This window comes from Sapajus apella, unplaced genomic scaffold (genome assembly GCF_009761245.1).
Source record: "Sapajus apella isolate SASKATOON/1434 unplaced genomic scaffold, GSC_monkey_1.0 scaffold5, whole genome shotgun sequence".
NCBI lineage: Eukaryota > Metazoa > Chordata > Mammalia > Primates > Cebidae > Sapajus > Sapajus apella.
The window spans coordinates 29,025,219-29,048,614 of record NW_022436945.1 but is presented as its reverse complement, the minus strand read 5'-3'; the positions used below and the strand labels follow the sequence as shown (position 1 = coordinate 29,048,614).

General features: G+C 38.8%; 1 protein-coding gene across 3 annotated transcripts in view; it reads right to left on the bottom strand.

Annotated features, from left to right (window-relative positions):
• UBE2K (ubiquitin conjugating enzyme E2 K) overlaps positions 1-23,396 on the bottom strand; it is a 72,447-nt gene that overhangs the window by 22,699 nt on the left and 26,352 nt on the right. For 2 of the 3 annotated variants that reach the window (XM_032273985.1, XM_032273986.1), the window contains exons 2-4: positions 17,208-17,301; positions 9,189-9,247; positions 968-1,050 (exon numbers count right to left, since the gene is read on the bottom strand). In XM_032273985.1, the coding sequence (XP_032129876.1) occupies positions 968-1,050; positions 9,189-9,247; positions 17,208-17,301 (236 nt within the window). The remainder of the gene's footprint in view (positions 1-967; positions 1,051-9,188; positions 9,248-17,207; positions 17,302-23,396) is intronic. The other variant, XM_032273987.1, reaches the window with a different exon arrangement.

The window sequence follows — 23,396 nt, the reverse complement described above, 5'->3', positions numbered from 1 at the left end:
TATAAAATCATGTGCGAAGTAATTAACTATCATCTTTATCATCATTAGATTATGCAAGTTTCCAGCCTGGGCAACTAGAACCCTGTCTCTACAAAAAATACAGAAATTAGCTAGGCATGGTGGTTTGCACCTGTATTCCCAGCTACTTGGGAAGCTGAGGTAGCAGGACTGCTTGGACTTAAGGCTGCTGTGAGCTATGAGTGCACCACTGCACTCCAGCCTGGGCAACAGGGCAAGACCCTGTCTCAACAAAAACAATAAAAAGCAAAGCTCTATTCTAAGAGAATTATATAAAACAACTTATTAAATCCTCTCAGCTCTATGAAGTGGGTGTCAACCCATTTTGCAGATGAGGACACTAAGCCACACAGACTTTAGGCAATTTGCTTATGACCACGCAGCTTGGTAAACTGGAGAGCAAAGACGTGAACCTGATGGCTCCAGAGTAGGAACTCTTAAAATGCTTAAATGCTGTGCAGAACAAATGAAACAAACCAAATGAAAGCACAATACTGCTATCCAAATGAAGACATCACCTACAAAGGTGGTCCTCGTTGGAATTCACGAACCAAAAACCTTAACTGTGCTCAATTAACACAACTTGCAGCAATTCTGTAGCTTACATTTCATCTGAGGGGGAGATGGCTACTTCAATACTTACTTTTTACTTTTTTAGTCTTTCACAAATATCTTCTTAAGATAGCAAAGAATCAAATTTACCAAAATAACAAATGAAATCCAAGGCTTTTCAAAATGTAAAGCTAGCATCTAACATTATCTAACAAGTCTCTATTTAAAAATGGATTGTGATCTCAATTATATTGCATTTACAATTACGTACTTAAGAGATTTCATAAAGTTACTGCCCAAGCAAGATAAAGTATATGTTTTGAGGCAATTACACATTTAACACTCTCATAGTCTTGGTATTCAAATCAGGAGAGAAGGTGAATTCAAAATCTCTTACCATTGATCTTTCAGGATATCCAAACAAATAGCCCCTGTGACGGAACTAATATTAGGATGCCATATTTTAGTGATAAACCGGACCTAGAATATAAAGCACACTTGAGTTTTTAAGTAACAGAAACAAAACAGTTTAAGTAGAACTACAAGCAAATGAAATCTTCAATCTAAAAAAAGAAAGGTCCCTATATCTATTAAGTCATTTTGCCTAGGTGTAAGAAAAGGTATAGAAGACAAAGGATTTAGTAAGCTGAATGTTGTCACTAATATATATTGTTTTTAAACTCTTTAATAAATGTTCCACCATTAAATAAACTCAACAATTACTAGGAGCTTACATTTTACCTAGCATAATGGTAGATGATATGAGACTACAACAGAGACTAAAATCCATTTTGGTAAACAAAGTAGTACACAAAATAAAAACATATTAAGTTGCACTTTTCTTCATGTGAGGCAGGGTGCAAAATAGGTTTGAGGAAAAATGCAAGTAAAATCAGTGAATGGAAGCACAAATAGTAAGTGGCTGTGCTTCTCTTAATCTTTCTGTAGAATTTTTTCTCAAATTCTTTTTATTGGAGGGCCTATTATGATGTAGCAGGCACTGAGAAGACTCTAAGGCTTAGAGTTTAAGAAATCTACCCAAAATCAAATAGGTAGTTAAACACAGACTAATGTAAACTCCCACAATCTGTTTCCAGATTCTGAGTCTAATCATCTCATTATTTGTCTCGGTATGTAAGAATAATAAACCAACAAGTGAAAATGCTAAAACATGAGGATCGCTTGAATCTGAAAGGTTGAGGCTGCAGCAAGCTGTGATTGTGCCATGGTACTACAGCCTGAGCAAGAGAGCGTGACCAAATGAAAAAAATTAACTCTTTAATATATGCTCCTAAGCTATATGGGAAGAAGCTAAGAGTTTCCACTTCTCTCATCTCTTTGCCACTTCTTGATTTTTCTATACTACCTGTTTCTTCCTTATATCCTGCTCGCTCACTAACTCATGTTCAATCTAAAAAAGGACTTTAATTCTCCAATGACTTTAAAATACAGAAAACTCCTATCTCAAGTGATCCACCAACCTCGGCCTCCCAAAGTGCTGGGATTACAGATGCGAGCCATCGCACCTGACCATATCTTACTTTTTATTTTATTTATTTATTTTTGAGACACGGTCTCAAAGCATATTACATTATTAAGCCAGCTTTAACTCCCTTATCATACAAAGAAATGCTATTTTACTTTGAATATGCATGTACAGATCAGCATATGCTAATTAAAGATTATTAGCATTGGTATGTATATGTAATACATTAACATGTAAAAAGTATGTTGATAACACCAAGGAAAAAGAGCAAAATTCACAACTTAAACTCTTTTTTTTGAGAGAGTCTTGCTCTGTTGTGCCAGGCTGCAATACAGTGGGACAATCTCAGCTCACCGCAACCTCTGCCTCCCAGGTTCACGAAATTCTTCTGCCTTAGCCTCCTGAGTTGCTGGGACTACAGGCCCATGCCACCACCCAGCTAGTTTTTTTGTTTTTTTTTGTTTTTTTTTTTGGTATTTTTAGTAGAGATAGGTTTTAGCCATTTTGGCCAAGCTGGTCTTGAACTCCTGAGCTCAAGCCATTCACCAGCCCCTGCCTCCCTAAGTGCTGGGATTACAAGTGTGCAAACCACCACACCCAGCCTACAACTTAATCTCTATTAGAGCAGGGCATACCATTGGGCTAGAATTTTACTAATCTAATGATTTTTTCACTAACACAATATACACTGCAATTTAATGACAGAAATCATATTGGTTGTATGCATTTAATCAAATTCCTTCTACACTATTTTTCACTTGATTCAAAGATGTTTTTTCTCTGTTTAGAAGTAACCCTATGCCTCTGGTCAATAATTTATTCCATAATAATAAAAAAAATATTCTGTGACCACGATAAGACAAATGTGAATTTTTAATCTTTTTTCAAATTCTAGCTGTACAGTAGTAACAAGAATATAACCAGCTACTTTGATACTTTTACCTCATTAAGACTTAAAATTAAGCCTGAGTCCCAACACATGTGAACACATAATTCAGCAAGAAATTTACATAAATAATTCCCATTCTTCCCATTTATTTACCAACCAGTAAAAATTCAAATCAATGAAGTATACATCTAGAACATATTTATCATGTCTATTAACATTTACCATAAGAGCATAATGCCATAAGTGAGGGATATTTTGTTTGTTCTTTTTTTTTTAAAAAATGTTATTACATATATACCATATTTAAAGAACACTAAACTGCAGCTATGACTAATTGGTTGAAGCCACAGTAAGACAAATTGGGGTTGAACCGAGGAAGATGTTTCTAAATGTCAAAGCCACCTTCAAAAGGAACAGCTGGAATTAGAGATGTAGAGGCCTTTCTCTCTTTTTTTTTTTAAATTTAATATGAATAATGGAAGCACTGTGGTTTGTATCTTTTTCTTTTTATTGTGATTAGAGACAGGGCCTTGCTATGATGTCCAGGCTGAACTCAAACTCCTGAGCTCAAATGCTTCTCCTGCCTTGACTTCCCAAAGTGCTGGGATTATATAGGTGTGAGCCACCATGCCTGGTCAGATAATAGAGGCTAAACAGCAATATGAGGTAGTAGCAAAAACATCAGATATACTTCAGTTCTTATGTTTTGAGTCTATTTTTCTCATTTCAATGAAACAGGGGGGTGGGTGTGGCGGCTCATACCTGTAATCCCAGCACTTTGGGAGGCCAAGGTGAAGGGATCACTTGAGCCCAGGAGTTAAAGGCTGCATTAAGCTATGATTGTGCATGCCACTACACTCCAGACTGAGCAATAGCGCAAGATACCATCTCTAAAAAATTGGGAATGAGGTGGAAGAGATTTAATAAAACAGTTATTATTTATTTCAAGAATTAAAGTAACAGGTCAAAGTGCCTAAAATAGAGCCATAACTATGCAATTACTTTGAAGCTATTATACACTATAAAGGCTACACCTTTACTGAGACATAATTCACCCACCTACAGTGTACAACTTTCTTTTCTTTTTTCTTTTTTTTTTTTTTGAGATGGAGTCTCGCTCTGCCACCCAGGCTAGAGTGCAATGGTACGGGGTCTCAGCTTACTGCAACCTCCGCCTCCTAGGTTCAAGCAATTCTCCTGCCTCAGCCTCTCAAGTAACTGGAATTACCGGTGCGTACCACCTCACCCAGCTAATGTTTCTTATTTTCAGCAGAGAATTACAGGTGCTCGCCACCTCACCAGCTAATTTTTTTATTTTTAGCAGAGACGAGGTTTCACCATGTTGGCCAGGCTGGTCTCGAACTCCTGACCTCAGGTGATCCACTCACCCCAGTCGTCCAAAGTGCTGGGTTACAAGCATGAGACACCTCGCCCGGCAAGTGTACAACTTTCTAACTTTTAGTATATTCACAGACTTGTGCAATTATTACCACAATCTAATTTTTTACTATTTTATCACCTTAAAAAGAAACCCTGTAACCATCAGCAGCTACTTTCCCATTCTTCTATCTCTAAACCACCACCAATCTCCTTTCTGTCTCTGGGATTTCCCTTTTCCAATGTTTCATATAAATAAAACAATACAATGTAAAGCTTTTGTGTCTGGTTTCTTTCATTTAGCATACTGTTTTCAAGGTTCATGTACGCATTTATCAGTACTTCATTCTTCTTTATAACCAAATAGTATTCCACAGTATGGATATACGATGTTTTATTTACCCATTCACCAGTTGATGGGCATTTTTGGTTGCTTCCATTTTCTGGCTATAATGAACAGTGCTGGTATAAACATCTGTGTACAAGTTACTGTGTGAATAAATGTTATACCTAGAAGTAGAAATGCTGAGTCACAAGAGAACTCTAAGTTTGCCATTTTGATCAAACTGTTTCCCAACGAGGCTGCGATATCTTACATTTCCTCAAGCAATATATGAGAATTTCAATTTATAGAGAAAATTTAAGTGTCAATGCTACTGTATTTTAAAATGTTGTTATAGAGGAAAGCCAACAAGCTATTTTAGAAAAGGGCTCCCTCTCTTGGGGTGGCAGTCACTGGTTAATGCCATTAACATTTACCAAGTGCTCACTACTATTGCAGACACTTGTAACTATTACATTTCATCAAATCTCAGGCACCATCAACTATTTAAGACACCACCGTTTTATGTACCCTTATGTAATATGGTTTGGATTTGTGTCCCCGCTCAAATCTCATGTCAAATGATAATCCTCAATGTTGGAGGTGGGGCCTGGTGGGAGGTGACTGGATCATGGGGCTGGTTTCTCATGGTTTGACACCATCCCCCTTGGTATTATGGTGTTGTGAGTTCTCATGAGAACTAGTTGTCTTCAAGTGTGTGATATTTCCCCCAACTCTCTCTTGCTCCTGTTCCTGCCATGTAAGATGTGTCTGCTTCCCCTCGGTCTTCTGCCGTGATTGTAAGTTTCCTGACGCCTTCCCAGAAGCAGAAGCCACTGTGCTTCCTGCACAGTCTACATAACCACGAGCCAGTTAAACCTCTTTTTTTTTGAGATGGAGTCTCGGTTTATCAGAGCCATATGTAATCTGGGTTCCATTTAACTTCTGAGCCTCAGCTCACTCATTTATTAGGGCAGTTATAAAAACTTTTGGGAAAGGTATATAAGATTCCTAGCACAGGCTAGGTGCTGTGGCTCACGCCTGTAATCCCAGCACTTTGGGAGCCCGAGGCAGGTGGATAACCTGAGGTCAGGAGTTCAAGAGCAGTCTGGCTAACATGGTAAAACCCCGTCTCTACTAAAAATACAAAAAATTAGCCACGAGTGATGGTGGGTGCCTGTAATCCCAGCTACTCCAGAGGCTAGGGCAGGCAGTAGAATCGCCTGAACCCAGGAGGAGAAAGTTGTGGTAAACCGAGATTGCGCCACTGCACTCCAGCCTGGGCAACAAGAGTAGGACTCCGTCTCAAAAAAAAAAAAAAAAAAAAAAAAAAAAAAAAAATTCCTACCACAAAACAAGTGACAGCTGCTACCCTCATTATTAAATAGTAAAAATACAGTGGTTGAGAAAAGTCCTTCTAAGAGCTCTTTTCTTTCTTCCTTTCTCATTTCCATGAGAAAACAAAAAACTAAATCAAACAAAACCCAAATGTCCATCAACAGCAGAGTGAAAAAACAAAATTTGGTCTACACTTACAATGGAGTATTATTCAGCCTTAAAAACAAAGAAATTCTTTTTTTTTTTTTTTTTTTGGGACGGAGTTTCGCTCTTGTTACCCAGGCTGGAGTGCAATGGCGCGATCTCGGCTCACCGCAACCTCCGCCTCCTGGGTTCAGGCAATTCTCCTGCCTCAGCCTCCTGAGCAGCTGGGACTACAGGCACGCGCCACCATGCCCAGCTAATTTTTTGTATTTTTAGTAGAGACGGGGTTTCACCGTGTTGACCAGGATGGTCTCGATCTCTTGACCTCGTGATCCACCCGCCTCGGCCTCCCAAAGTGCTGGGATTACAGGCTTGAGCCACCACGCCCGGCCCCAAAAACAAAGAAATTCTGAAACATGGTATAACATGAATGAACCGGGGCCGGGCGCGGTGGCTCAAGCCGGTAATCCCAGCACTTTGGGAGGCCGAGGCGGGTGGATCACGAGGTCAAGAGATCGAGACCATCCTGGTCAACACGGTGAAACCCCGTCTCTACTAAAAATACAAAAAATTAGCTGGGCATGGTGGCGCGTGCCTGTAGTCCCAGCTGCTCAGGAGGCTGAGGCAGGAGAATTGCCTGAACCCAGGAGGCGGAGGTTGCGGTGAGCCGAGATCGCGCCATTGCACTCCAGCCTGGGTAACAAGAGCGAAACTCCGTCCCAAAAAAAAAAAATGAATGAACCTTGATTACATTATGCTAAATGATATAAGCCAAACACAAAACAGCATTATAGAATTCCACCTACATGAGGTTCCTGAAGTAGTCTAATTCAGAGAAACAGAAACAGTGGTTACCAGAAGCTGGGAGCAGGGAATAATAGGGAGTTATTGCCTAATGGGTACAAAGTTTCAGTTTGGGAAGATGAGAATGTTCTACAGACAGATGATGGTAAAGGTTAAACAAGATAAATATACTGCCACTGAACTGTTCACATAAAAATGATTACAATGGGCCAGGCGCAGTGGCTCACGCCTGTAATCCCAGCACTTTGGGAGGCTGAGGCAGGTGGAACACAGGGTCAGGAGTTAAAGATAAACCTGGCCAAGATGGTGAAACCCCATCTGTACTGAAAATACAAAAATTAGCCAGGCATGGTTGCAGAAGTCTGCAATTCCAGCTACTCGGGAGGCTGAGGCAGAAAACTGCTTGAACCCGAGAGGCAGAGGTTTGCAGTGAGCCAAGATCGCGCTACTGCGCTACTGCACTCCAGCCTAGGTGACAGAGTGAGACTCTGCCTCAAACAAAACAAAACAAAAAAAAAGAAAAGAAAAGAAAAGAAAATGATTACAATGGTAAATTTTATGTTATGTATAGTTTATCATAATAAAAAAAAATCCACCAGGCTTAGCAGAAAATAGATGTACATAAACAACAGACTAATAGGCAGCCCACACTGCTAGGTGAGCCAAAATTACCTTGGAACTTCCATTATATTATCTATTCTTAAATTGGAACAACCAATAGGTTGAATGAACAAATTCTAGAACATTCTGAGTGACTGCTATTATTTGCTCAAGGGACACTATACTATTGGGAACTACTGATAGTATATAGGTATATAAGAAATGGTCCTTGACTCAGGAGCATAAAAGCTGGTAAAAGATAAATACCAAAATAATACATGAGTTGGAACTATATCTGTGTTGCCACTATATAAATTGTATGAAACGCTATTGAGAGAGTAGAGGGAGAAACATTTGATTAAGTCATCTTAATGGAGAAAGTGATACTTGGGCCTCAGAGAAAACTAGAATTTTAAATAATAGGGAAAAGATTTAAGTGAAAATGATAGAAAACTGTGGAAGAATAAATATCATCTACAAATAAACACTCTAAGATGGAAAATGAGACCCACATTGTGAGTGGAAGCGGTAAAGGATTAGAGTAAAAAAGAAGATTGGGGTCAGGTTCTAGGAGGTTTTAAGTGCCAATCTATGAAGTTTAGACTTTATTCAGGGAAAGAAAAGAAGCATGATCGAAACTTCACCCTAGGAAGATTTCTAGACCAACAGTGCAGAGAATGAGTAGAAATGGCAAAGATGAGGGCCGGGCGCGGTGGCTCAAGCCTGTAATCCCAGCACTTTGGGAGGCTGAGGCGGGTGGATCACGAGGTCAAGAGATCGAGACCATCCTGGTCAACATGGTGAAACCCCGTCTCTACTAAAAATACAAAAAATTAGCTGGGCATGGTGGCACGTGCCTGTAATCCCAGCTACTCAGGAGGCTGAGGCAGGAGAATTGCCTGAACCCAGGAGGTGGAGGTTGCGGTGAGCCGAGATCGCGCCATTGCACTCCAGCCTGGGTAACAAGAGCGAAACTCCGTCTCAAAAAAAAAAAAAAAGAAAAAGAAATGGCAAAGATGAAAGGATGATTAAATAATAGACAAAACAGGGAATAAAGTTGAATGCCTAAATTAAAGTGCTGATGACAGTAAAAGCAGAGACATAAAGGAAGTGGTTCAATCAAAAAATAAGTTTAGGTTGGGAATAAAGGGGGAATGCAATACTCTATGATCATGTATAACAGGATCCTGTTATAACAATCTCCATTTCTGAGCTCTATGAAAGTAGTAACAGTGTCTTCGCTACTGCTATATTCCTTGGCACACAGTACTCAAATAATGGCTGAATGAAGGTAGAATGTACTCTCCTAAAACACATACTTCTTTGAGTCAAGTAAGAACCTCTGTTTATATGTAAAAGGGCTCTCTAAATTTGGGAACACTGCAAGTATTTCTAGATCTAGTATATAAACCATTGTCAGATGTACATCCTATTCCAGTTTTGAGCCATTACTGGCTGCCTTTGGGTAAGTTTGCTTTTCAATCTAATTTCAGAGGCAAGCCATCTGCCACTACCTAAAATCCTGCCCACATCAAGTTTACACAGTAAACAACTCAAAAAGCTGTGACTTTAATAAGCCCTAAAATATATATTAATAAAATGAGGTCAGAAACATAAAATATTTTATAAGTTCATGTACAAAAATAGGCTTACAATACCTTAGGGGGATTAAATGGGTATGTTTCTGGTATTTTTATCTCTAGTTGATATCTTCCTCCTAAAAAAAAATGGGGAAAACAAAGTTAAGAATGCTGCTCACTTGAAATATGTAAAGACAAATATATTGATGAACTTTTCAAAGCAGCTATTATTTTATATTCAATTATAAACATTCATTTTAAAGTTGAAACCCAGAAAGTAATCAAAAGCACTAGTTTTTAGTTTAAAGGCTGTTAAAGTATACAGATCCTGAAGCTATCTAGGGACGATAAAAAAAAAAAAGAGAGAAAAAAAAATAAAGCATACAGAATATCCATTTCATCTTGGCTCTATTTTAATATAAAAAACGTTATATCCTTAAATTTTTAAACAAAATTCAATGAGAGAGAGACAAAAAGACAAAAAGCTATTTTTTTTTAAATGGGCATATAAAGTGTAAAATTTTACCAAGGAGCTTTTCTAATGAGTAATATACAAATAGAAGGCACCTTTTTGTTTTGTTTTGACGTTATCTTAGGCAACTAGCAGCTAAACAAGCATTTTTTTAAAGCTCATCTAGCTTCTCGCAGCGGGGTACTCAAGGAGAGGATAACTGCCTCTTAAGAAACTCTAGGCAGGGCACAATGGCTCACACCTGTAATCCCAGCACTTTGGGAGGCTGAGGTGGGCCCATCACTTGAGGCCAGGAGTTCAAGACCAGACTGGCAAACACGGCAAAACCCATCTCTACTAAAAATACAAAAATTAGCCGGGTGTTGTGGCAGGTGCCTGTAATCCCAGTTACTTGGGAGGCTGAGGTGCAAGAATCGCTTGAACCCAGGAGGCGGATAATGCACTGAGCCAAGACTGCGCCACTGCACTCCAGCCTGGGTGACAGAGCAAGAATCTGTCTCAACAAAAAAAAAGAAAGAAGGAAAGAAAGAAGAAAGAAAGAAAGAAAGAAAAGAAAGAGAGAGAGAGAGAGAGAGAGAGAGAGAGAGAAAGAAAAGAAAAGAAAAGAAAAGAAAAGAAAAGAAAAGAGAAGAAAAGAAAAGAAAAGAGAAGAAAAGAAAAAGAGGAAAGAAGGAAGGAAGGGAGGGAGGGAGGGAGGGAGGAAGGAAGGGAGGAAGGAAGGGAGGAAGATAAGAAAAGAAACTCTGAAGGGAAAAGTCTTGCACTGGATGAGAGGCTGGATTCAACTCCTAATTCTAATGCACCTTCTAAGATTTTATGACAAATTATTAATAACATGGAATATTATAAAATATAGTCAATAAAACTGTGCTATTATTTATATATATGACTGAGATTTTGTTTCAAGATAATCAAAGAATAGATTAGATCAAAGATGGCCATGAGCTGATAAGTTACTAAAGTTGGCTGGACAGGTTTCATTACATTCTTCTTTTTTATGTATCTGAAACTTCTTGTAATAAAAAGTAAAATAAAAAATTCTGTGTTCATGGGGAGAAATGCCAGATATAGGTGATGGGGAGGAAGGCAGCACATCACACTGCCACGTGTGTACCTATGCAACCCCAAAACCTAAAATGCAATTAAAAAAAAATTAGAAAAAAAATTTTTTTGTTAGGAGCATTATTATCTTCAAAATTCTATACACTCAGCTCTCTAAAAAGTCAAACAGGAGACTTTCTTCAGTATATTCTAGACTGTCAAATATACCTCCTCACTCCTCCATTGTTATGAATGGATAGATAACTGTGAAATGAGGGGGGGAAAAGTCGTACTATTTTCTTCAAGCCCTTTTTGGTTCTAATCCTTCTCTTTTTTTTTTGAGACAGGGTCTCGCTCTGTTGCCCAGGATGGAGTGCAGTGGCGAGATACTGATTTGGTTCCAGCGATTTTTGTGCCTCAGTCTCCTGAGTAGCTAAGATTACAGGTGCCTGTCACCCCCACATCTAGCTTTTGTTTTTTGAGACTGAATCTTGCTTGTCACCCATGCTGGAATGCAATGGCACTATCATGGCTCACTGCAACCTCTACCTCCTGGGTTCAAGCAGTTCTCCTGCCCCAGCCTCCCAAGTAGCTGGGATTATAGGCGCCTGCCACCATCCCCAGCTAATTTTTGTATTTTTAGTAGAGACAAGGTTATACTCTGTTGGCCAGACTGGTCTCAAACTCCTGACCTCAGGTGATTCCCCCGCCTCGGCCTCCCAAAGTGCTGGGATTACAGGCATGGGCCACTGAGCCCAGCCAATTTTTCTATTTTTAGTAGAGATGGGGTTTACCATGTTGGTCAGGCTGGTCTTGAATTCCTGCCTCAGGTGATGCGCCTGCCTCAGGCTCCCAAAGTGCTGAGATTATAGGCATGAGCCATCATGCTTGACCTTTTTTTTTTTTTTTTTTTGGATATGGAGAATCACTTGCCCAGGCTTGAGTGCAGTGGGGCAATCTTGGCTCACTGCAACCTCCACTTCCTGGTTCAAGTGATTGTCCTACCTCAGCCTCCTGAGTAGCTGGGAATAAAGGCACACACCACCAGCCTGGCTAATTTTTGTATTTTTTAAGTAGAGATGGGGTCTCACCATTTTGGCTAAGCTGTTCTTGAACTCCTGACCTCAAATGATCCACCTGGCTTGGCCTCCCTAAGTGCTGGGATTACAGGCGTGAGCCACCTCGCTTGGCCACTAGTTCTTTTTAATAGAATCCAATAGTGACTAATGTATGAGTTGAACTAAATGCCTCAATCACAGAATGTATAATAATAATGAAATTTAAAGAAAAGTAGCAGAAAGAAAAAAAGGACAGGTAAGAGAAAGGTACCTGAAGAAACTGTCTATACCCAGAATTATAAATGCTACCTTCAAATATAGTTATAATAAATTTGGCTTCAGCACTACATAGGCTTTTCTTTTTCCTTCCTAAGAATAATTTTTTTTTCTGGTTAAACTCCAGATTACCATCTCTATAACCCATCATACAAAGTTCTTCTTGAATGGCCAAAATAATCTCTTAGGAGCAATGTGAGAGCTGAGAGATATTACATAAATAATGCTGGACTCCAGAGTCTCCAAAATCTTATAACTATCCCATATGTTACATGCTCTGACAACTTTCAATATATAACCACTTAGCATTAATCACAGCACTATTTGATCAGGGTAATGCACCTAATAATACTAATACTAATTTATGATAACTACATTATTCATATTATAATAGCTTTTACTATAAAACATTAGCTTTTGAAGAATAGCTTTTAATATTAAAAATTAACGATCTTGGCCAGGTGTGGTGGCTCACGCCTGTAATCCCAGCACTCTGGGATGCCGAGGTGGGCGGATCATGAGGTCAAGAGATCAAGACCATCCTGGCCAACATGATGAAACCCCGTCTCTATTAAAAATACAAAAATTAGCTGGGCATGGTGGGGCGTGCCTGTAGTCCCAGCTACTCAGGAGGCTGAGGCAGGAGAATTGCTTGAACCTGGGAGGCAGAAGCTGCAGTGAGCCGAGATGGCACGACTGCACTCCAGCCTGGGACCCGGCAACAGAGTGAGACTCTGTCTCAAAAAGAAAAAAAAAAATTAATGATCTTTAACTTAACCCAAAGAGGATGAGTTGGGAAAGAAATGAAATTTTTTGAACTGTCAACAATCACTAGAAGAATTTTTAGGAAGAAAAGCTCAAGAACTAAACTGTCCGTTTGTCATTGAATTATTAAGGTAAAAGAAGTTAAGAAAATTGAGTTAAGTAGCATGCACAATATGGCATTTTCCTATAAGTATTCTACTTCACAATCTGATTCTTTTAATACTAAAAAAACAGCTGCCTCATTACTTAATAACGGTTATAAAAGCTAACATTCCACATGTAAACTTTTGACTTAGCATTTTAGATTTCTAAAAACTCAAAAAATTGTAACATCCTTGCAATAAATGTTTAAATATTTTACCTATCATCATATTTCAAAGAAAAAGCATTAAAGTTTATGCCCTTAGTGCTTTTCCTCAATAAAACGAGTAACTTAACAGTTTTACAAAAAAAATAATAGAATTCAAGTCACTCTATCTCAAATACATGCCAAAAAGTGTATTAAATCTAATTTCATAAAAATATTGTCTCATTTAGCAGCAGCAGCTGAAATAAGCACTTTTTTTTTTGAGAGGGAGTCTCCCTCTGTTGCCCAGGTTGGAGTACAGTGGAGCAATCTTGGCTCACTGCAACCACCTCCAGGGTACAAGCGATTCTCCTGCCTCAGCCTCCTGAGTAGCTGGGATTACAGGCATATGCCACCACACCCAGCTTATTTTTGTATTTTTAGTTGAGACAGGGTTTTGCCATGTTGGTCAGGCTGTTCTTGAACTCCTGACCTTGTGAACCACCTGCCTTGGCCTCCCAAAGTGCTGGGATTACAGGCATGAGCCACCATACCTAGCCAGAAATACGCACTTTTCAATGACCAAAGTTTTGGCCAGATTCTCAGTAAAAAAAAAAAAAAAAAAAAAAAAAAAAAAAAAAAATCACCAAACTTGTTTCAAACCAATAAAGAATATATTTTAATTGTCCTGTAAGTATACATTATGCAATTTAAAAAAATCATGTATTAAATATTGCTTCTACCTACCTAATTTAGCTCAGAGAGTGCCCTGTTTATAAAAATCAATTAAAAAATTTAAAGCTTTGCTGACTGACCTCTAGAGTAATGTCATTGTCCTACCATCTTCCAAAAATACTTCAAAACAACCTAAAAAAAATTTCAAGAGTAACTATAAGGCCTGACTTCAAAAAGAAGCCAGTATATTATTATATAAAAACATCTGCCAAAAAAAAGAAAAAAAATGGCTGGGCAGGGTGGCTCATGCCTGTAGTCCCAGCACTTTGGGAGGCCGAGGCGGGTGGATTGCCTGAGGTCAGGAGTTCAAGACCACCCTGGCCAACTTGGTGAAACCCCGTCTATACAAAAAAAAAAAAAAAAATTCTTTGGCTGGGCTCGGTGGCTCACGCCTGTAATCCCAGCACTTTGGGAGGCCTACAAGAGCAGATCACCTGACATCAGGAGTTTGTCACCAGCCTGGCCAACACGGTCAAATGCCGTCTCTACTAAAAATACAAAATTTAGCCAGGCGTGGTTGCAGGTGCCTGTAATTCCAACTACTCAGAAGGCTAAGGCAGGAGAATTGCTTGAACCTGGGATGTGGAGGTTGCAGTGAGCCAAGATTGCACCACTGCACTCCAGCTTGGGTGACAAGAGTGAGGCACCACCTCAGAAAAAAAAAAAAGAAAAAAAATTCTGCTGTTAGGACAAGTACCTGGTTTTTCTAAGTTTAAGGAAAGGTCTCCTCTACATGTAATGACTGTGAAAAGGACTAAATGAAATAGCATCCATGTAAACAGCCAGACCAAACTAGGCAGATAGGAGGCACTCAATAAACAGTATAAAAAATTAAATAATATCTAGAAATGGTTCACATAAACTATAAAACAAAAAATAAAATTTTATAACTTAAGAATTGGTATGCTGGGCGCGGTGGCTCACGCCTGTAATCCCAGCACTTTGGGAGGCCGAGGCGGGTGGATCACGAGGTCAAGAGATCGAGACCATCCTGGTCAACATGGTGAAACCCCGTCTCTACTGAAACTACAAAAAATTAGCTGGGCATGGTGGTGCGTGCCTGTAATCCCAGCTACTCAGGAGGCTGAGGCAGGAGAATTGCCTGAACCCAGGAGGCGGAGGTTGCGGTGAGCCGAGATCGCGCCATTGCACTCCAGCCTGGGTAACAAGAGCGAAACTCCGTCTCAAAAAAAAAAAAAAAGAATTGGTACAAGGTTGAGCCCAGTGGCTCATGCCTAGAATCCCAACATTTTGGGGCACGAAGTCAAGAGGATTGCTTGAGTCCAGGAGTTTGAGACCAGCCTGGATAAAATAGCAAGATGCCATTCTTCAATAAAAAAAAGAAAAAATGGGCCAGGCATGGTGGCTCATACCTGTAATCTCAACATTTTGGGAAGCCAAGGTGGGCGGATCATAAGGTCAGGAGTTCCAGACCAGACTGGCCAATATGGTAAAACCGTCTCTACTAAAATACAAAAATTAGCTGATTGTGGTGTTAGGTGCCTGTAATCTCAGCTACATGGGAGGCTGAAGCAGGAGAATCACTTGAACGGGAGGCAAAGGTTGCAGTGAGCCAAGATAGTGCCACTGCCCTCCAGCCTGGGCAATAGAACAAGACAGACTTCACCTCAAAAAAAAAAGGAACAAATAAAATTGGTATAATATACTAAAGACATTCTAGGGTCTTTAAAAATCTAGAAAAACAGAAAAACATTCAAGAATATTAGATTTTTAGCACTTTGGGAGGCTGAGGCAGGGGGAATCACCTGAGGTCAGGAGTTCAAGACTAGCCTGGCCGACATGGTGAAACCCCATCTCTACTAAACATACAAAATTAGCCTGCGTGGTGATATGCGCTTGTGATCCTAGCTACTCGGGAGGCTGAAGCATTAGAATCACTTGATCCTGGAAGGCAGAGGTTGCAGTGAGCCAAGACTGTGCACTGTACTCCAGCCTGGGTGAGAGACTCTGTTTCAAAAAACAAAAAATGAACAACAAAAAAACACACACAAAGCATTTAACTGGATGTGGTGGCATGCACCTGTAGTACTAGCTACTGAGGAAGCTGGAGGGTTACTTGAGCCCAGGAATTCAAATTTATAATGAGCTATGACCATGCCACTGCTCTGCAGCCTGGGTAACAGTAAAACTTCGCATCTAAAAAAACAAATAACAAAAGAAAACAAAATAGACAACGCCACCACTTCCAATATTAAGTCAATTCTGATATACATAAAGTGATTTAAAGCACAGGCTTTGACCGGGCACAGTGGCTCACACCTGTATTCCCAGCACTTTGGGAGGCTGAGGCAGGTGGATAACCTGAGGTCAGGAGTCCAGAATGGCCTAACCAACATGGAGAAACCCTGTCTCTACTAAAAATACAAAATTAGCCAGGCATGGTGGTGCATGCTTGTAATTTCAGCTACTTGGAAGGCTGAGGCAGGAGAATCACTTGAACCCAGGAGGAGGGGGTTGTGGTGAGCTGAGATCTCACCACTGCACTCCAGCCTGGGCAACAAGGGCAAAACTGCACCTCAAAAAAAAAAAAAAAAAAAAAAAAAAAAGCACAGGCTCTGAAGGCAAAGGCTATCAGCCGTGCTACTTAGATGTTTGACCTTAGATGAGTTACTTCGTTGAGCTTGTTTCTTCATCTATGAAACAGCGATCTCTGTATCTACCTCATAAGATTTGCTGAACGGGTTAAATGAGAAAATACATGTAAAGATTACACAATTAGGAATTACCATACTGTTATATGTTATCTAGTGAACAAACATTTGAATACCTATTAATGCAAGAGCCTTGGTTATTTGCTATATAATCTAAATTTATAATAGTAATTAATGAGGTTTCATCTCATGAGCTATTAAGGCTTATTTCTGTATTTTATCACCCAATGGTCTAAAGTAGTTACAGACCTAATTTGTGAACACCAAATTCAGCAAAGCCACCTCCTTTCTATATGTCTTGAAATGATCACTAAAAGTTTTCCTGAATAAAGAAAATAAACATTTGGACTACAGCCTGTATGAAGATACATGAGTGAATGAAATGCTAAATGACAAAAAGAAGAACTTTAAAAACAAAAGCAACATTTACCAGTGAGATATTTAAGGCAAGGTCTGTTTTAGTTACCATATGAAGGGTAACTGAGGGTCTATAGTCCATATAATTTAGAGGTTTAACATGCCAGATGTTTTATTCTATTAAATTCTAACCTGTAATACCTGTAACAAAGCTCTGCTAAAACTGTTTTGTGGAAAGAAAAAAATTAGCTAAAATTCAGCAAGAAACACCAGTTTATATTAAGTATCTAAATTTAATATTTTTTAAATTGCCATATATCTAAGCCAAATGAAGTTACCCTCCATATAATTTATAGGTGTTTAAGATTATTTTGATTTAATGTTTCAGACAAGTTCTAATATGCACAATATTTTGATACAGAAAAAAGTACTTGCCTTCATATGGTGTGTCTGGAGGTCCTGCTATTTCTCCTCTTAATTCTGTAAAATTCTCATCTACAAGATCTACTTTAATTTGATTTTTGCTCGTCTTAAAAATAAACAGAAAATAAATGTTAGTTATGTCAGCAAGAAAAACACCTAATGTATTACCTATAAAAAATTTCATCCCCTCTTTCATAAACTTGATTATTTGCTCTAGTAAAGTAAGTCTGGGTTTTTCTAGGACTTAATTAGCCAGTTTTAAGAATATTTAAAACAAACTAAGAAATTTTAACTTCAATGCTCTAAATGAAGTAACACCACTTTGAACAACAATACAATGGCTTCTTGACTTTCTAGGAATATTATTAGAGAAAAATAGTATACAATCTATTTTATGTTTGCCAATTCCATGTATGTTAGGTCCAAAGTGATAAATCTAATCATCCATAGATGAACACTAAGATATTATATTCTGCACTATCCCCCCAGGATACATGGGTTCTGCTCATATAAACAGAAAATTCAGGGTCATTAAAAGCCATTTAGGCCATAAACTCTCACTTGAACTAACAATAACAACTCTAGATGTTTAGTTTAACTGACTGAAATAGTACACCATCCACCAGAATGGTGAAAGCTCTAGCCATCTAATTGATTTTCCTTTCCATGAAAATTCCAGAGGCCTAAATGTCTCAAAAGAATCTAAGGCCTTCTTTGTTCTTCTGCTTAGTTTACTAAAATGGCAACTACCTACTTCCAAAACCAGACTCCTACTTTAAATTTATCTACACTGACTTATTTTGCACTTTATACTACCTACTCCAAGTACTTCCCTATCTATATAGCATTACTGAGTCTCTTAATCTTATGGATAGTCCATTCTCAGAGCCACGATAACCTTAAATGATTAAGAAAACCATCCAGTGGGATTCACATTAACATTCATAAGTGCCTGCCTGCAAATGAGCTCTGCACTTATGTTCTCAAACCTATGTTAAAAATTCAGTAAATCCTCTCCTTTTAATTTTTTAAACCAAAATCCCTAAAGTACAAGTTTTATCTTTTTTTTTTTTTTTTTTTTTTTTTTGAGGCAGAGTCTTCCTCTTATCATCCAGGCTGGAGTGCAATGGTGCTATCTTGGCTCACTGCAACCTCTGCCTCCCAGGTTCAAGTGATTCTCCTGCCTCAGCCTCCCAAGTAGCTGGGATTACAGGACCGTGCCACCATGCCTGGCTAGTTATTGTTGTTGTTTTGTATTTTTAGTAGGGATGGGTTTTCACCATGTTGGCCAGGCTGGTTTAAAAGGGAACTCCTGACCTCATGATCCGCCCACCTCGCCCTCCGAAAGTGCTGGGATTACAGGCATGAGCCACTGTGCCCAGCCTGTATCTTCATTTTTTTGGTTAGGATTCCATATTGTTACCTAATTGACACAACATATCTACTCTTATGAAAGAAAGCCTCACTCAAGATTTCAAAAGTGAAGTTTTTTGCTTTTAGATGCACTTTCTTAAACTTATTAGATAAAACAGTGTAAGAATTGCTGTTTTTAAGGTCTTTGGCTTCCTCCTACAACCCAAAAAGACATACAATTTTTACTTTTTTCTCTATATTACATATTTTTAGAACAGAACATTTAGTTCAGAAAAGATAAATAATTTAAAACCTAAATTTTTAAAAGTTCACACCACTCCTAATTAATCCTTTTAATAAAAACACAGGATTTAAAAACTTACTTTCTAATTAGTACTGGTTTTTTACATTTTTCTGAAAATACTGTTTATCCAAAAACTAAATTTAACTATAAATATGTACAATAAGAAACTACTACTTACATCCTAAAAAATTATTAACAACCTTGGTATTTGCGGTAGAGGTGAAAATGTACATTTTAGAAACGGAAAAATATACAGTATATATATTTTTTGAGATGGAGTCTCGCTCTGTCTCCCAGGCTGGAGTGCAGTTGCCTGCCTTGGCCTCCCAAAGTGCTGGGATTACTGTCTACTGAAAATACAAACAAAAATAATAATCTAGCTAATCATGCTTTCAAAGACCTCGACAGCTTTCCACAATCCCACTTCCAAAAAGCAATACGTAAATAACTCTAAGATGTCAGGATACTAAAGGATCTGATTAAAGTTTTTGGGAGAGGAGGAAAGAGAGATTAGAAAAGCTGCTTTTTCAAACTGCCCAAATCTCTGGTTAATAAAATGCTAAATAATTATTCATTTTCATACCTCTGTCCTTATTTCTGTCTACATCGTCCCCATATTGTTATTTAAGACAGGGTCTCACTCCCATCAGCCAGGCTGGAATACAGTGGTGCAATCACAGCTCACTGTACCTCAACTTACCAAGCTCAGGTGACACTCCACCTCAGCCTTCCCAGTCGCTGGGACTACAGGTGCGCACCACCATGCCTGGCTAAATTTTTTTTATTTTTAGTAGAGATGAGGTTTTGGCATGTTGCTCAGGCTGGTCTTAAACTCCTGGGCCCAATCGATCCACCAGCTTCGGTCTCCTGCCTCGGCCTCAAAAAGAGCCATGGTGCCCAGCCCCCAAATTATAAATGAGAGAAAAATTGCGTTTTTTTTTGTTTTCACTTTAGAGAAAGAACACTATTACTTTATAAAAAATGTACTATATCAGCTCAAGTAAATACCATTACCATGATGAATTCCATTACAAAAAGCATTCTGGTCAAGTGCAGTGGCTTACGCCTATAATCCCAACACTTTGGGAGGCTGAGGCAGATCACTGAGTCAGGAGTTCAAGACAAACATGGTGAAACCCCATCTTTACTAAAAAATACAAAAAATTAGCCAGGCATCATGGTGTATGCCTGTAGTCCCAGCTCCTTGGGAGGCTGAGGCACAAAAATCGTTTGAACCCAGGGAGTGGAGGTTGGAGTGAGCCAAGATTTTGCCACTGCTCTTCAGCCTGGGCAACAGAGCAAGATTGTTTCAAAAAGACAAAAAAAAAAAAAAAGGATTAGCGACGAAAGACCGATCTTATTGTATAGGGTTTAGAGTAGGAAATGGAAAGTTAAGCCAAAAATTTTTCACAGCTCAATTTTCCATCAAGCAATTACTATTCTTTATACCACCACAGTTTAATTCAAACATCCAGTTATTTCACAATCTAAAACTCCAATCCTACTGCTCCCACAAACGAACTTAAAGTCTCACTTTAAGAGTAAGGAACTGTAAGCAAGACATGGAGAATGACGAAAGGTGACAGCATTACAAAAGGTATGCTGTTTGGAGTAAGACATACATGTGCTGAATCCTAGTTCTGTCACTTACTTGTGGTATTCATTCAGGTATATCACTTAACACCTAATTCTCAATTTTATTCCTGTAAAATGAGAATAATTTCAGAATTAAGTTTCTTGGGTAGAAGTAAGCAGCATAGTTCCCCTTTCCCAAACAACATTAACTATAAAACCTTTAATTTGGCTGGGTGCAATGGCTAACGACAGTAATCCCAGCACTTTGGGAGGCCGAGGCTGGCCAATCACTTGAGGTCAGGAGTTCGAGACCAGCCCAACCAACATGATGAAACCCCATCTCTACTAAAAATACAAAAATTAGCTGGGTGTGGTGATAGGCACCTGTAGCTCCAGCTACTCAGAAGGTTGAGGCAGGAGAATCGCTTGAGCTTGGGAGGCAGAAGTTGCAGTGAGCCAAGATTGCACCACCACACTCCAGCCTTGGTAATAAGAGTGAGATTCTGACTCAAAAAACAAACAAACAAACAAAAAAAAAACTTTAATTTTAAAGCTCTATTTTACAAAATTAATTCACAATTGTGTTTCTATAGTCTAAGAATAAAATGTAGTATCTAAAAAAAATAACAAAATAATGTGTTATCCACTTTGATGACTACAACAACCAAGACAGCTGAAGCTTTTGGGTGCAATTCTGAAGAATTGTGTTATCACTGTAAGTCTTTCAAGAGGATAGCTGAAAGATTGCTTTTATAAACTTTCTTCTCCCAACTCAGCTAAACACACAGTGGGACCTCTGGTAGCCTTGTTTTTTTTCTGATGCTCCCTTGGAGCTTCAAGGCAATCCTAATGCATGAAAGGAATAGAGATACATAGAAGCTATGTCTCACCCCTGTAATTCCAGTGCTTGGGAGGCCAAGGCAGGTGAATCATTTGAGGCAAGAAATTTCAGACCAGCCTGGCCAACATGGTAAAACCCTGTCTCTACTAAAAATACAAAAATTAACTGGGCATGGTAGCACGTCTGTAATCCCAGCTACTCAGGAGGCTGAGGCATAAGAATTGCTTGAACCCAGAAGGCAGAGGCTGCTGCGTTTCCGCCTACGCTACAAAGCAAGACTCTGTCACAAAAATTAAAAAAAAAAATAAAAATAAAGAAAGAAGCTATAGAAGTTAGCAATTTTAAGATACACATAAAGCATGCATAATAGTATATAATGTTCAAGCTAATCTGAATGAGGTTAAAAAAAAGAACATTATTGTCAACAACCAATAGCAAAGAACTCAAAGCAGTTCTAATATATTTCCAAGGCCACTTCTCTCAGTAAAATGATACTGTCATTGTTACCATCATCACTATAAAAATTCTTTCAAATAATTACTAGGGTCTTTATATGCTATCTCAAATGTTAGTGAACAAAACCTAAGTCCCACTTGGAGGTGACATTCTAGTGGGAAAAACTAAACACTGGAAGATTTTATCATATAAGGACTAAATACAAAGTATATTGTTTTTAACCTGTTTAAAACTTACTAGCTATGAACAATTAATTAATCACTTTGTACTCCAGTTTCATCCTCTGTGATCTAAGGATAAGATAGTTCCTCATAGGGTTCACTGGTGAATTTAACAAATACAGTATATAGAACAATGCCTGCTACACAGTAAATGCTGAATTTATCACTGTAACATGCTGACTCTTTATAATGACGTTGGAGCAGAAAATTTTAACCCAAAGCAAATACTGCATTTTTTTTAAAAGAATAACTAACCCTCTTAGCCTCACTTCTATTTATTATAAAAAATGTGCTCTAAAATAAAATTTAAATCCGAATTTCAAATAAGACAAATTCTAAATGCCCCCTAAAGTTATAAGTAATTCTCATTAATATAAAAAAATTATTTTTTATTTTATTTATTTATTTTTTTGAGACGGAGTTTCACTCTTGTTACCCAGGCTGGAGTGCAATGGCGCGATCTCGGCTCACCGCAACCTCTGCCTCCTAGGTTCAGGCAATTCTCCTGCCTCAACCTCCTGAGTAGCTGGGATTACAGGCACGCGCCACCATGCCCAGCTAATTTTTTGTATTTTTAGTAGAGACGGGGTTTCACCATGTTGACCAGGATGGTCTCGATCTCTTGACCTCGTGATCCACCCGCCTCGGCCTCCCAAAGTGCTGGGATTACAGGCTTGAGCCACCACGCCCAGCCCTAAAAAAATTATTAATAGTCAAGTCACAACTATTTTAGAAGCCCTGCTCATCATTATCATGCATATAAAAGTGAAATTTAGGCAGGGCACAGTGGTTCACACCTGTAATCTCAACACTTTGGGAGGCCAAGGCCGGTGGATCACCTGAGGTCAGAAGTTCCTCCACCTCAGATTGGGCAAAACTCCATCTCAAAAAAAAAAAAAAAAAAAAAAAAAAAAAAAAAAAAAAAAATTACAGGCAATATATTAACTGATGTGTATATAATAACTCAATCTTATAACAAACATATGTGCTTAACCAATAAGGAAGCTGAGGCAACAAAGTCACAAAACTAATAATCAGTGGAGCCAGGTTTTAAAACTCATTCAGGAGTCAAGACAGAGCTTTTCTTTCACTTCTAAGATTTTTTTTAATTTTTATTTTTTGAGATGCAGTCTTGCTCTGTCACCCATGCTGGAGTGCAATGACGCAATCTCCGCTCACTGCAACCTCCAGCACCGGGGTTCAAGCGATTCTCCTGCCTCACCCTCCCTAGTAGACAGGACTATATCATGTACCACCACTCCTGGCTAATTTGTTACATATTTTTTAGTAAAGACAAGGTTTCACCATATTGGCCAGGCTGGTCTCGAACTCCATGATCTGCCCACCTTGGCCTCCCAAAGTGCTGGGATTACAGGTATGAGCCACTGCACCCAGCCTACTTCTAAGATTTAAATTAGAGGAAACCTCAATGTATGCCAGTAAAAAAAAAA